The sequence below is a fragment of the Chiloscyllium plagiosum genome, unplaced genomic scaffold, assembly GCF_037043375.1.
Source record: "Chiloscyllium plagiosum isolate Xiang-an unplaced genomic scaffold, Cpla_swu_hap1 HiC_scaffold_33, whole genome shotgun sequence".
NCBI classification, from domain to species: Eukaryota; Metazoa; Chordata; class Chondrichthyes; order Orectolobiformes; family Hemiscylliidae; genus Chiloscyllium; species Chiloscyllium plagiosum.
In genome coordinates, this window is record NW_028270171.1 from 19,013,645 (window position 1) to 19,027,502 (window position 13,858).

Here is a 13,858-nt window from a genome sequence, read left to right on the forward strand (position 1 = left end):
CTTCCATCAGTTTCATTCCAATCAAAGTAACCTCATAATTTATGATCTTATTAGTAAGTGAATCAAGGGTTACAGGGAGAAGGTAGGAGAATGAGGTTGAGAAACATATCAGCCATGATCAAATGGCAGAGCAGACTCAATAGGTCTACTTCTTGATGTTATGGCCTGATCCAAGACTCCCTAATCTGTGCTCCCTACTAGTCACTCCATATTTGCCTCCCATTATTGGTGTTTCCCAAATCAAAGCATCCATAGTCAGTCTTCTATTCCTATCAGCTGTTTACCTCCCAGTGTACCTCCATCAGTATACTGCACAATGAGTTGCATCATTGTCCCTCCGCCATCAGTGACCCGCCATTGGAGATCCTGATCAATGTCTATTCATCAGTGTCCCACCAGAAATTAAGCCAATTGGTATCAACCACCCTCAGTGTTCCCCCAGTCAGTGACTCCCCCATCCGTACAACCCAATCAAAAACCCAATATATTTCTTATCTGTATCCCATATTAATGGCCTCTCCCATCGTGCACCACCTCTGTACTCGACCCAGATCAGTGAGCCCCTATGTGTACTTTGATTTGTACTATGATTCCTTCTCATTGTTCTTGCTCTCATGCCAGCATTGTTTGAAATTCCTGAGAAGATGACCATTTGGCTCGCGGGAGATTGGGCTTTTTTTGCACACATGATCTATGATCTCCACAGTTGGATAATGCAGACCCAAGACGACACAGACAGCCACTCAACTCACCATTCAGCATGCCACAAGAATGCTCTAGCAAGAATGCAAAAAATCAGATTGGGGATTAAGAGAAACGTTTTCAACTTGAGGATGAGAATGTGGATCTTGCTGGCACTGGGAGTAGTTAATGTGAATAGACACACTTAAGAGGAATCTAGATGAATGGTTGAAGAAGGAAAGAGTAAAGGGTTACAGTGATAGAGTTAAATGAAGAAGATCAAGGAGGCTTGAGAGCAGCATAAAAACTGGCATGAATCAGTTGGCCGAATGGCCTGGTTTTGTACTTTTATGTCCAATGTAATTGGTTTGCAATTTCATAAAGATAGATTTGACCAGTTAACTGGCACAACTGGAAAGTACCAGGCAGTAACTGAATATGTTACATCCAAAATAACAGTTTAGTGTGCTGATTGAAAGCATTTAGTCTACTGTTAAATGTTTTCTGACCCATCTATGCGCTAGTTACTTGTTTGATAGTTCATGACTCAAACCAGTTCATGGTTGGCATGGTGGCTCAGTGGTTAGCACTGCTGCCTCACAGCACCAGGGACCCAGGTTTGATTCCAGCCTCAGGCAACTGTCTGTGTGCAGTTTGCACACTCTCCCTGTGTCTGTGTGGGTTCCCCTCCGGGTGCTCCAGTTTTTTCCCCACAGTCCAAAGCTGTGCAGGTTAGGTGAATTGGCCAGGCTAAATTGCCCATAGTGTTCAGGGATGTGTTGGTTGGGTGCACCGTTCAGGGGAAAAAGGGAATGGGCCTGGGTGGGATACTCTTTGGAACGTTGGTATGGACTTGTTGGGCCAAATGGCCTGTTTCCACACTGTAGGGATTCTTTGATTTACTTTAGGGGCAGCATGTTGACTCAGTGGTTTGCACAGCACCAGGGACCTGGATTCGATTCCAACCTCAGGCAAGTGTGTGTAGAGTTTGCACATTCCCCGTGTCTGCGTAGGTTTCCTCCAGGTACTCCAGTTTCCTCCCACAGTCCAAAGATGAGAATAGAGTTAGGATAGTTGAATGTTCCTCCTGCAGTATGTGGGAGGTTAAGGGTCAACTGTAGTGTCCCTGCTGACTTCATTTATAGGAAGTGCACCCAACTCCAGCTCCTCGAGAACCATGTTAGGGAACTGGAGTTGGAGTTAGATGAACTTCAGATCATTTGGGAGGTGGAGGGGGTTATTGAGGGGAGCTACAGGTAGGTAGTTACTCCACAGCCATGTGGAGGAGGTAGATGGGTTACTGTCAGGGATAGGGAAGGGAACTGGCAGGCAACGCGGGGATCTCCTGTGGTGGTTCCCCTCAACAACAATTATACCATTTTGGATACTGTTCAGGGGGATGGCTTCCCAGGGATAAACAATGGGGTGCAGGTCTCTTGTGCAGAGTCTATCCCTGTTGCTCAGAGGGGAAGGGGTAAGAGGAGCAGAGCTTTAGTCACTGGGGACTCGATAGTTAGGGGGACAGATAGGAGGTTTTGTGGGAACGAGAGAGACTCACAAGTGATGTGTTTCCTCCCAGGTGCCAGGGTTCGTGATGTCTCTGATCGTGTTTTTGGGATCCTTGAGGGGGAGGGAGAGCAGCACCAAGTCGTGGTCCACATAGGCACCAATGACATAGTTAGGAAGAAAGGCAGGGATCTAAGGCAGAAATTCAGGGATCTAGGATGGAAGCTTAGAGCTAGAACAAAGAGTTGTTATTTTTGGTTTGTTGCATGTGCCATCTACTAGTGAAGCGAGGAACAGGGAGAGAGTGTGGAGCTGAACACATGGCTTCAGGGATGGTGCAGGGGGGAGGGTTTTGGATTCTTGGATAATTGGAGCTCTTTCTGAGGAAGGTGGGACCTCTACAGACAGGATGATCTTCACCTGAACCAGAGGGGTACCAATATCCTGGGGCAAAAATTTGCTAATGCTCTTCAGGGGGGCTTCAATTAATGCAGCAGGGGAATGGGAACCTGAATAGTAGTCCCAGTGTACAGGAGATTGAGGGTAGTGAGGTCAGGGATAGGGGTTTACAAGGTCGCAAGAGGGCACTGGCAATCAGGATGTTGGTTTGAAATGTGTATTTCGGTGCCAGGAGCATCCGGAATAAGGTAGGTGAACTTGCAGCATGGGTTAGTACTTGGGATTTTGATGTTGTGGCCATTTCAGAGATATGGCTAGAGGAGGGACAGGAATGGTTATTGCAGATTCTGGGATTTAGATGTTTCAGTATGAACAGAGAAGATGATAAAAGAGGGGAGTGTAGCATTGTTAATCAAGCGTGGTATTACAACAGCTAAGATAACATTTGAGGACTCATCTACTGAGGTAGTTTGAGCTGAGGTTAGAAACAGGAAAGGAGGTCACCCTGTTGGGAGCTTTCTATAGGCCTCCAAATTGTTCCAGGGATGTAGAGGAAAGGATGTCAAAGATGATTCTCAATAGGTGCGAGAGTAACAGGGTAGTTGTTATGGGGGACGTTAACTTCTCTAATATTGACTGGGATCATTATAGTTTAAGTAGTTTAGATGGGTCAGTTTTTGTTCAATGTGTGCAGGAGGGTTTTCTGACAGTATGGGGACAGGCCAACAAGGGGCGATGCCATATTGGATTTGATACTAGGGAGTAAACCCGGCCCAGGTGTTAGGTTTGGAGGTAGGTGAGCACTTTAGTGAAAAGTGACCATAATTCGGTTATGTTTACAATAGCAATGTGCAGGAATTGGTATATACCGCAGGGAAAGAGGTATAATTGGGGGAAAGCCAATTATGATGCAATTACACAAGAGTTAGGATGCACAGGATGGGGAAGGAAACTGCAGGGGATGGACACAATTGAAATGTGGAGCTTATTCAAGGAACAGCTACTGCAGGTCCTTGATAAGTATGTACCTGTCAGGCAGTTGATAGTTGTCGAGAGAGGGAGCCATAAGTTTACTAAAGAAGTTGAAGCTCTTGTCAAGAGAAAGAAGGCTTATGTGAGGATGAGGCGTGAAGGCTCAGTTAGGGGGCTTGAGAGTTATAAGTTAGCCAGAAAAGATCTAAAGAGAGGGCTAAGAAGAGCCAGGAGGGGACATGAGAAATTGTTGGCGGATAGGATCAAGGAAAACCCTAAGGCCTTCTATCGATACATTAGGAAAAAAACGAATGACTAGAGTATAGCTGATGAAGGACTCTTGCCCAAAACATTGATTTTCCTGCTCCTCGGATGCTGCCTGACCTGCTCTGCTTTTCCAGCATCAATCTGATCTAAACTCTGGTTTCCAGCATCTGCAGTCCTCACTTTCGCCTAGAGTAAGATTAGGGTCAATCAAATGCAATAGTGGGAAGCTGTGTGTGGAATCTGAGGACATAGGGAAAGCGCTTAATGAATACTTTTAGTCAGTATTCACATTGGAGAAGGGCAATGTTAGTGAGAATATGAAGATACAGGATACTAAATTAGATAGGATTGTGGTTGACAAAGAGGAGGTTTTAGCAATTTTGGAAGATCTAAAAATAGATAGGATCCTGGGTCAGGTGGTATTTATCCTCGGATTCTCTGGAAAGCCAGAGAGGGGATTGCAGAGCTTTGATCTTTATGTTATCATTGTCAACAGGAGTAGTGCCAGAAGACTGGAGGATAGCAAGTGTTGTTCCCTTGTTTAAAAGGGAGTCGGGACAACCCTGGTAATTATAGGCCAGTGAGCCTTACTTCGGTTATGGGTAAGGTGTTGGAAAGAGTTATTATAAATGGATTTATAATAATCTGGAAAGGAATAGTTTGATTAAGGATAGTCAGCACAGTTTTGCAAAGGATAGGTCGTGTGTAACTGACCTTATTGAGTTCTTCAAGAAGGCAAAGCCGTTGATGTGGTGTATATGGACTTCAGTAAGGCATTTGAGAAGGTTCCACATGGTAGGCTATTGTACAAAATACACAGAGTTTCAGGATTGAAGGTGATTTAGCAGTTTGGATCAGAAATTGGGGCTAGCTGAAAGTAGACATAGGGTGGTAGTTGATGGGAAATATTCATCCTAGAGCTCAGTTACCAATGGTGTGCTGCAAGGATCTGTTTTGAGGCCACTGCTGTTTGTCAATTTTATAAATGATCTGGATGTTGGCATAGAAGGTTGGGTTATTAAATTTGTGGATGATACTAAAGTAGGCAGAGTTGTGGATAGTGCCGAAGGATGTTGTGGGTCACAGAGGGACATAGGTAAGATGCAGAGCTGGGCTGAGAAATGGCAAATGGACTTTAATGCATTAACGTGTGAGGTAGCTCACTTCAGAAGAAATAACAGGAATGCAGAGTACTGGGCTAATGGTAAAGTTCTTGGCAGTGTAGATGAACAGAGATATCTCGGTGTCCAAGTACTTAAATCCCTGAAAGTTGCCACCCAGGTTGGTAGGGTTGTTAAGAAGTCATATGGTGTGTTGCCACTTATTGGTAGGAGGATTGAGTTTTGGAGCCACAAGGTCATGCTTCAGCTGTACAAGACACTGGTCAGGCTACACCTGGAGTATTGCGTACAGTTCTGGTCACCGCATTATAGGAAGGATGTGGAAGCTTTGGAAAGGGTTCAGAGGAGATTTACTAGAATGTTTCATGGTATGGAAGGAAGGTCTTACAAGGAAAGGCTGAGGGAACTGAGGCTGTTTTCATTGGAGAGAAGGAGGTTGAGAGGTGACTTAATTGAGGCGTATAAGATAATCAGAGGATTAGATAGGGTGGACAGTGAGACCCTTTTTCCTCAGATGGTGAAGGCCAACGTGAGAGGACATAGCTTTAAATTGAGGGGTGATAGATTTAGGACAGATATCAGGGGTAGTAGCTTTACTCAGAATGACCTGCCTGCAACAGTAGTAAACTCGTTGATGTTAAGGGCATTTAAATGGGCACTGGACATACAAAATGGATAATAATGGAACGGTGTTTAGATTAATTTCACAGGTCATTTCACACATCGAGGGCTGAAGGGCCTGTAATGTGCTGTAATGTTCTATGTGCAGGTTAGGTGAACTGGCCAGGCTAAATTGTCCATAGTGTTTAGGGATGTGTAGGTTAGGTGCAATAGGGGAAATGTAGAGTAATAGGGTAGGGGAGTGGGTCTGGGTGGGATACTCTTCAGAGGGTTGGTGTGGATGTCTTGAGACAATGGCGTATTTCCACACTGTCGGGATTCTGTGATTCACAATCCACAGCAAGCTTCGTGATCAGACAATTTGTTTTTGGTACTCTTGGTGGAGATCAGACCAGAAAACATTAGATTCCTTTGCTTTTTTTGAACAGTGTCATGGGATTACTTCAATTCTCTTGACAGGGGAGGTGGAGGCCTCAATTTAATATCTCAGTATCAGTCTTGATTAGACGTTCAGTCCCTGGGCATGGGCTTCAAACAAAACTGAACTGGTGCTTACTTAGATTTACTCTTGGAAACATATCTAGCTAGGTGGGTCAGCAATGATGCTGTCCTACCTATCTAAACATCAAGAGACAATTGAGTAAAGATACAAAACTTTCTCAAATATGTAATGCTTATTGACTTCCAAAGAAAAACAACTTTTTCTCACAATAAACTCTAAATACCTGTAATTACTTTGATTGCGTGGTTCAATCAAACATGTTTTTTCTCCATCTGTAAATATATAAATTCACAAAGCCAACATTGTCGGACAAGGCCTGATGTGGAGTACTTATCAGCAAGTTACCAGCAATTGGTGGAGGTGCAGATTTTTCATCAGACTTACAACTGGGTGTTGCAGGAGTAATAATCAATATTCATCAGAACTGTATTGTTGTATGATTAGAATCTGACATGCACTTTTCTTTAAGGTTTATTATCTATTGCAGGGATTAAACTCAATGAAGATGAGGCACATGGGCTTACAACTCCTGAAGATTTTATTAATACTCGCGTCTCATGTGGATTGGGCAAAAGGAATCTTGAAAAGTACCCCTACCTTGAACATTGCCGTGATCCTTGGGGGCACATCCTGTGAGATGGACATCAAAGATGTTTTGAACAAAGATGATTTCCAACATTTGCCCATTGATCCCAATGTGGTGCAGGTGACCGTAAATGAGACTGACCCCAAGAGTATCATTACACGTGTGTGCGATCTCATGTCTGGGATGAAAATGCACGGTGTGGTTTTTGGTGATGACACGGATCATGAGTCCATCGCAGAAATTTTGGATTTTATTTCAGCTCAGACTATGATCCCAATTCTTGGAATACATGGTGGTTCCTCGATGATAATGGCTGACAAGGTAAGAATTAGCTTGTTTTTGTTTGAGTTGGTCAGTGCTGCGTAAGGAAATATGTTGCTACTATTGACACCAAATTTTAATGATTAGATGTAACATCAATTGGTTAAAGATAAAAACTCGTTTCACTCACCATCACTGTGGCTTTACTTCAGTTACTAGCAATAGAAGATCACATTTTTGGCCACTGTGATTCATTTTCACTTTCTCCACCAGCCATCCAGTTTGTTGTTCAAAGGTGTTAGCTGGAGAGATGGTAGAAGCAGAATCCATAACAACTTTAAAAAAAAATTTAAAAAGAAATTTCTAGGACAACAGTGAATGAACAGAGTTGTCTGAATAGCTAAATGGATAGCTCTTTCAAATGGTATCGGCACAAATGGGTCAAAAAGCCTTTCTCTGTGCTTTATGTTCTAATTTATTCTGATAGCATTTTATTTTTCTCTGAGAGTATGTGTTGCGACTGCTCAAGCATGGAGGATACTTAGAGCCAACAGAGAGAGGAATCAAGTATCCCACCTTTGATGATGTGCTAACCTGCTGCACAACCTCCTTTTATGTCTTAATGAATCCTCCATTGTCACATTATATCATGACAAGGAAGCAAAATCACCCTCAATGTTTGATTTGTTTTGCATGAGTACATTCTCTTTCTGAAAATGCATTTCTTCCACTTTCCGAGTATCCATGGGCAAAATTCAATACCTGTAATCAAGACTGTGTAGTCATGTGCTTCCTGACACTACATGTCAATTTAAGGTGAGTGCAAGAGTGTGCTGATAATAGATTAGATTAGATTACTTACAGTGTGGAAACAGGCCCTTTGGCCCAACAAGTCCACACCGACCCTCCGAAGAGCAACCCACCCAGACCCATTCCCCTACATTTATCCCTTCACCTAACACCATGGACAATTTAGCTTGGCCAATTCGCCTAACCTGCTCATTTTTGGACGGTGGGAGGAAACCGGAGCACCTGGAGGAAATCCACGCAGACACGAGGGAGAATGTGCAAACTCCACACGGACAGTTGCCTGAGGCGGGAATTGAACTCGGGTCTCTGGCACTGTGAGGCACTGTCTCCCCCGGTCTTACACTTCTCCTCTGAAGGATGAGAGTTTTTTTGAGAGGTTGCAGAAGAGACTTGCCTGATTTAAGGGGAGACAGTGATGTAGTGGTAATGCCACTAGACTATTAATACCAGAATACCAGGCTAGTATTCTGAGGCAACAGTTCAAATCTCATGATTTTATTGAATTCAAAATTCAATAATAAAGTTGGAATAAATAGATAACCAAATGGTGTCCATATATCCACTGTTGATTGTTGTAAAAACTCATCTGGGTCACTGATGTCCTTTAGAGAAGGAAATCTGCCACCCTTACCCTATCTGGCCTACATGTGACTCCAGAGTCACGTTAATGCAGTGGACTCTTAATTGCCCTCTGAACAATTAGGCATAAGCAATAAATGCTGGCCTAGCCAGCAACACCCACATCTCCTGAAAAAACAAAAATGGAATGGTTTAAGTGATGAAGGATTTTAACTACAAAATCAGGTTAGAGGAGCTGGGGTTCCTCTTCTTCAGCAAGGGAAATTTAGTAAAGTTTATAAAATGATGCCAAGTTGAGATAGTACAGAAGAAGAAAAACTACACTCGTTGCCAGACTTCAATTTATGGTTCTGAGGAAGAGATGCAGGTGGAATTTGGATAAGGACTTTTTTTTTAAAAAACTTAGTGAGTGATAATATCCTGAAACCCAGCTGACAAGGCTGGTGGGAATGGAGATTGCCTTCCAATTTCCTTTAAAAACCATTGAATGTTAGGAAATTAACTTGCAGGACTACGGGGATACAGAGGGAGGAAGGGATGAACTGGAAATGGGATTGTTCAACAGAGAGCCACCATGGACTTCATCAGTTGAAAAACCCTCTTCTGAAATAATTCGAGAGAGTAGCTATCCTTTAATTGAAATTAATCTGTAGTAGCACACCAGAAACTGGCGAGATCTGTAGACCATCTGGATGTTGTGCCCTGCTGCATGGCTCAATACTGATACAATACTGCAGTAATCGAGTCTTGACCAATCAACTGTTGCTGTCTAATGAAACATGAATTTACGTACTGTCTGAAGGCGGATAATGCTTGCTCATGACAAGAACCGTACCTGGAGTGTTTTTAAACTTGGGATGCATGTTGCACTGCATTACTGCATAGTTCTAGCTGAGCATAAATCCCTAATGCTTTTACTGCCTTGCATAAGCCTAATGGAAAGATTTATAGATCGACATTCAACCTTTTTGATGACGGTATGACACTCCTTTTCTTTTGGGGGAGTGGTGGGGGCTGATGGCCTAGATTATTAATCACGAGACTTCGGTAAATATTTTGGAGACTTGGGTTCAAATCCTGCCATGTGGCATGGTGGAATTTGAATTCGGTTAAAAAAAAATTTGGCATTAAAAAAAAAGTCTAATGATCAGCATGAAACCATAGATTTTTTTCCTGATAATCATCAATCTAATGTCCTTCAGAGAAGTAAATCAGTTGCCTTACCTCTTCTGTCCTGTGTAAGACTCCAGACCCTCAGCAATGTGGATAACTCTTAACTTCTCTCTGGGCAATTAAAGATGGGCAATAAATGCTGGGTTAGACAATTATGCCGACTTCCTGTGAATGAATTAAAAAGTCTTCCATAGCCAAAAGAAAAGTCTTCCATAGCTATTAAGTCCTGAGGTGGGACTTGAACTTAGAGCCTCTGACCCAGAGGAGGAATGCCACCTAACGCATCACAGAAACTCCTTGCATGTTCATAATATCATTTTAAAAATGGAAATAAAAAACATGGGTTCATTTGTAGAGGGACAGCTTTGGGAAGCAGTGACACCAGCTTGTCTCCAAATCTACTTGGACCACATTTGCTGTAACCACAAATAGTTCTGATCTCCATATTATAAAATAGATATAAGCAAAAGGTGCAAACGGTATCTACTAGAATTATATCAGAACTGAGAGGTTATAACTTGTAGGAAGCATTGCACAGAAAATAGAAAACTGATTGGGGACCATAGTTACAAACAAATTCACTGAGGAGTTCTGCAGAAATGTCTATCAAGAGGGTCATGAGAATGTGAAAATAGTATAGTGGCAGATTCAAACATGGTTTCTAAAAGAGAATCAGATATTATTCTGATGAAAAAAAATTGCAGGGCTATGGAGAAAAGGTGGAGGAATGGGATAAGGTGACTGGCCTTTGTAGAGTCAGTACAGACATAATGGGTTGAATGGCTTCCTGCTGTTCTGTAATTATTCAGTGCTTCTATCCTTCTGTGAATTACTACTGCAAGGGCAGATGAAAACACAGACATGAATAGGCCATTTGGTTCTTCAATAAGATCATAGCTGCTCCAGTTGTGATTTCAGTTCCACTTGCCTGTCTTCCCTCAAAAATACGATTCATTACAAACCTAATCTTGGAAGGCACGGCATCCTTTCAAGAAATTTGTAAACTGTAAGTATTAAAAATTCATATTACAGCAGTGTGGCTTGACAAACACACAACAATATTCACATTATTTAGAACAAACAATTTGAAATGACTACCTAAAAACAATTTAAAGTATGTCATTGTATGCAGACTTTTGTGATACCCCTGCACTTTCCACCATGTGCTTGGCAGTCAGCTATGGGAGGAGTAAAACTCCTGACTTTTAAAACTCCTATCCTGCTCCTGATTTTGAAAACCTCTATTGAATCTCCTCGTAGCCTTCTCCTCTCCATGGAGAATAGTCCCAGTTTCTTCAATCTGCCATCGTAACTGAAGTTTCCCAACCTTGAAACCATTTTTGAAAAGGACTTCTACATTCTCTCTAATACATTCACATCCATCCTTTGAAAACAGAAAATTACCTTAGAAACAGTTCAGAGAGAAGGTTTACAACTTATTCCTGGGATGAAAGTCTAATCTTATTAATAAAGCTTGATTAAGTCTGGCCTATACCCATTAGGGTTCAGAAGAAGTAAACTTATGTATATAAGATCTTGAGAGGACTGGATACCTGGAGAATGTTTATTCTTGGGTGGAAACTAAAACTAGCCTTGGGTGGAAACTAAAACTAGCCTAAGAGTAAGAGGACTCCCTTTTAAGACAAACAGGAGGAGAGATATCTTCTCTCAGATGGTCGTTAAAACTGCGCAATTGTCTTTCCTAGAAGATAGTGAAATGTATTCAAGGCTGAGTTGGACACATTTTTAATAGACAAATGAATTGTGCTTTTGAGAGCAGATGAGAAAAATGGAGCTAAAACTCCAAGACAGAGTAGGTATGATTAAACTCATATGATTACTCTTGTCCGTAAAGGGAACAAAATGAGGGAATAGATTTAAAATGATCTGCAAAAGAAGCAAAGGTGATGTGAGGGAAAACATTTTCACACAGTGAGTAGTCAGGGCATGGAATTCACTGCCTTGAAGTGTGTTGGAGGCATTCAAGAGGATGATTGTTTGGATATGTGGAGTAAAGGAGTTTGGCATGAGGTGGCGATGCTCATTTGTGACAATACTGAGCCTTTAAAATATCTCTTCTATCCTGTTTCTCTTGCAGAGGGGTGTCACAGTGGTGCCAAAATATTTGCTTCAGACAGGCAGTTGGTAAACAGCTTTGAGTTCATAACCAAAAGAAAAAATGCTGGAAAATCTCAGCAGGTCTGGCAGCATTTAAGGAGAGAAAAAAAGAACTGATGTTTCGAGTCTAACTGACCCTTTGTCAAAGCTTTGGTAAAAGGTCAGTTAGACTCGAAAGGTCAGCTCTTTTCTCTCCTTACAGATGCTGCCAGACCTGCTGAAATTTTCCAGCATTTTCTCTTTTGGTTTCAGATTCTAGCATCCGCAGTAATTTGCTTTTATTTTGGCTTTGAGTTCATCATGGCTTTTTTTTTTAATAAGACAAGAGAATCATGAGTGGGTGGGGTCAGGCTTACACAGACCTAAAATGATTTTGATTTCAGTTAGTCGGTGTTATTTTCTGGCTGCTGGAGCTGCAAGATTTGATTTGCTGATGCTGGAATGAAGTCTTAGACAGAGGGGCTTCCTCTTAAAACATTGTATGGGCACATTGTTTCTTTCTACCGGACTGGAGAGAGACAGCACGGGAGAACAATAAACAAAAAGAGAAGTTGATGGAAAAGCTCAGCAGGTCTGGCAGCATCTGTGAAGAGAAATCAAAGCCAGCAAGTTGAGAAGATTTGTAGCTCAGGTTGAGGTTCTGGATGTAGGTTCGCTCGCTGAGCTGGAAGGTTATTTTTGGACATTTCATCGCCATACTAGGTAACATCTTCAGTGAGCCTCCGGACGAAGCACTGCTGGTGTTTCCTGCTTTCTACTCTTATGTTTGGGTTTCCTTGGGTTGGTGATGTCATTTCCTGTCATGTGTCCAAGTCAATGTATTTGTTGATAGATTTCCAGTTAGAATGCCATGCTTCTAGGAATTCTTGTGAATGTTTCTGATTGGCTTGTCCTAGAGTGGATGTGTTTTCCCAGTCAAAGTGGTATCCTTCTTCATCTGTATGTAAGGACAGTAGTGAGAGAGGGTCATGTCGTTTTGTGGCTAGTTGAAATTCATGTATCCTGGTGGTTAGTTTTCTGCCTGTTTGTCTAATGTAGTGTTTGTTACAGTTCTAGCACGGTATTTTGTAAATGACATTAGTTTTGCTTGTTGTCTGCATAGGGTCTTTCAAGTTCATTAGCTGCTGTTTTAGTGTGTTGGTGGGTTTGTGGGCTAAGGTGTCGGAGTAGTCTGGCAGTCATTTCTGAGATGTCTTTGATGTAGGGGAGAGTAACTAGGATTTCCGGATGCATTTTGTCAGCTTCTTTGCGTTTGTTGCTGAGAAATCGGTGGACTGTGTTCATTGGATACCAATTCTTTTTGAATATACTGTATAGGTGATTTCCCTCTGCTCTGCATAGTTCCTCTGTGCTGTAGCGTGTGGTGGCTCATGGAAATAGTGTTCAGATGCAGCTTAGCTAGTGGATGTTGGGATGATTGCTTCTGTTGTTGAATATTTGGTCCATATGTATTGTTTTCCTGTAAGCACTGGTTTGAAGTTCCCCATTGGCTGTTCGCTTTACTGTGACATCTCGGAATGGCAGTTTGCTGTTGTTTTCGTCCTCTTTAATGAATTTTATGCCAGTAAGGATATTATTGATAGTCTTGAAGATTTCCTCTAATTTGTTTTGTTTAGTGATGACAAAGCTGTCATCCATATAGCGGATCCAGAGTTTGGGTTGGATGGTTGGCAGAGCTGTTTGTTCAAGTCTCTGCATTACTGTTTCTGCTAAGAATCCGGATATCGGAGATCCCATGGGTGTTCTGTTGGTTTGTCTGTAGGTTTTGTTGTTGAAGGCGAATTGGGTGGTAAGGCATAGGTCCACCCACTGATGTGTGTGTGTCTTTGGGTCTTCTAATAGTGTAGTCAGTGTTTCCTTGGCTAGGTTGATGCTGATTGATTAGAACAGGGCTGTTACAAAGGACACCATTATTTCATCCGCTTCTATCTGGTGTCTTTGATGGTCATCAGGAATTCTTGGGTGGTATCCTTACATACAGATAAGGAAGGACACTACTTTGGCTGGAACAAAACATCCATGTTGGGACAAGCCAAACAGAGATACACACGAGCATGGCATTCCAATCGGAACTCTATCAACAAAAACATTGACTTGGACCCCATTTACCAACCCCGGAGAAAGAGAACAGGAAATGACATCACCATAGGAAGTGACATCACCAACCCGAGGAAACGCAATCATATAAATAGCAAGCAGGAAACACCAGCAGTGCTTCGTCCAGAGGTTCACTGAAGATGTTACCTAGTATGGTGATGAAAT

The 13,858-nt window shown here is 42.2% G+C and overlaps 1 protein-coding gene and 1 pseudogene across 1 annotated transcript in view; one reads left to right on the plus strand and one right to left on the minus strand.

Moving 5' to 3' along the window:
* Window positions 1–13,858, plus strand: part of LOC122542272 (glutamate receptor ionotropic, NMDA 2B-like) — a 397,331-nt gene that overhangs the window by 117,985 nt on the left and 265,488 nt on the right. Inside the window, exon 3 of the mRNA XM_043679844.2 lies at window positions 6,557–6,976. Coding sequence (XP_043535779.1) covers window positions 6,569–6,976 — 408 coding nt within the window. The 5' untranslated portion in view covers window positions 6,557–6,568. The remainder of the gene's footprint in view (window positions 1–6,556; window positions 6,977–13,858) is intronic.
* Window positions 7,109–13,510, minus strand: LOC148141237 (uncharacterized; annotated as a pseudogene).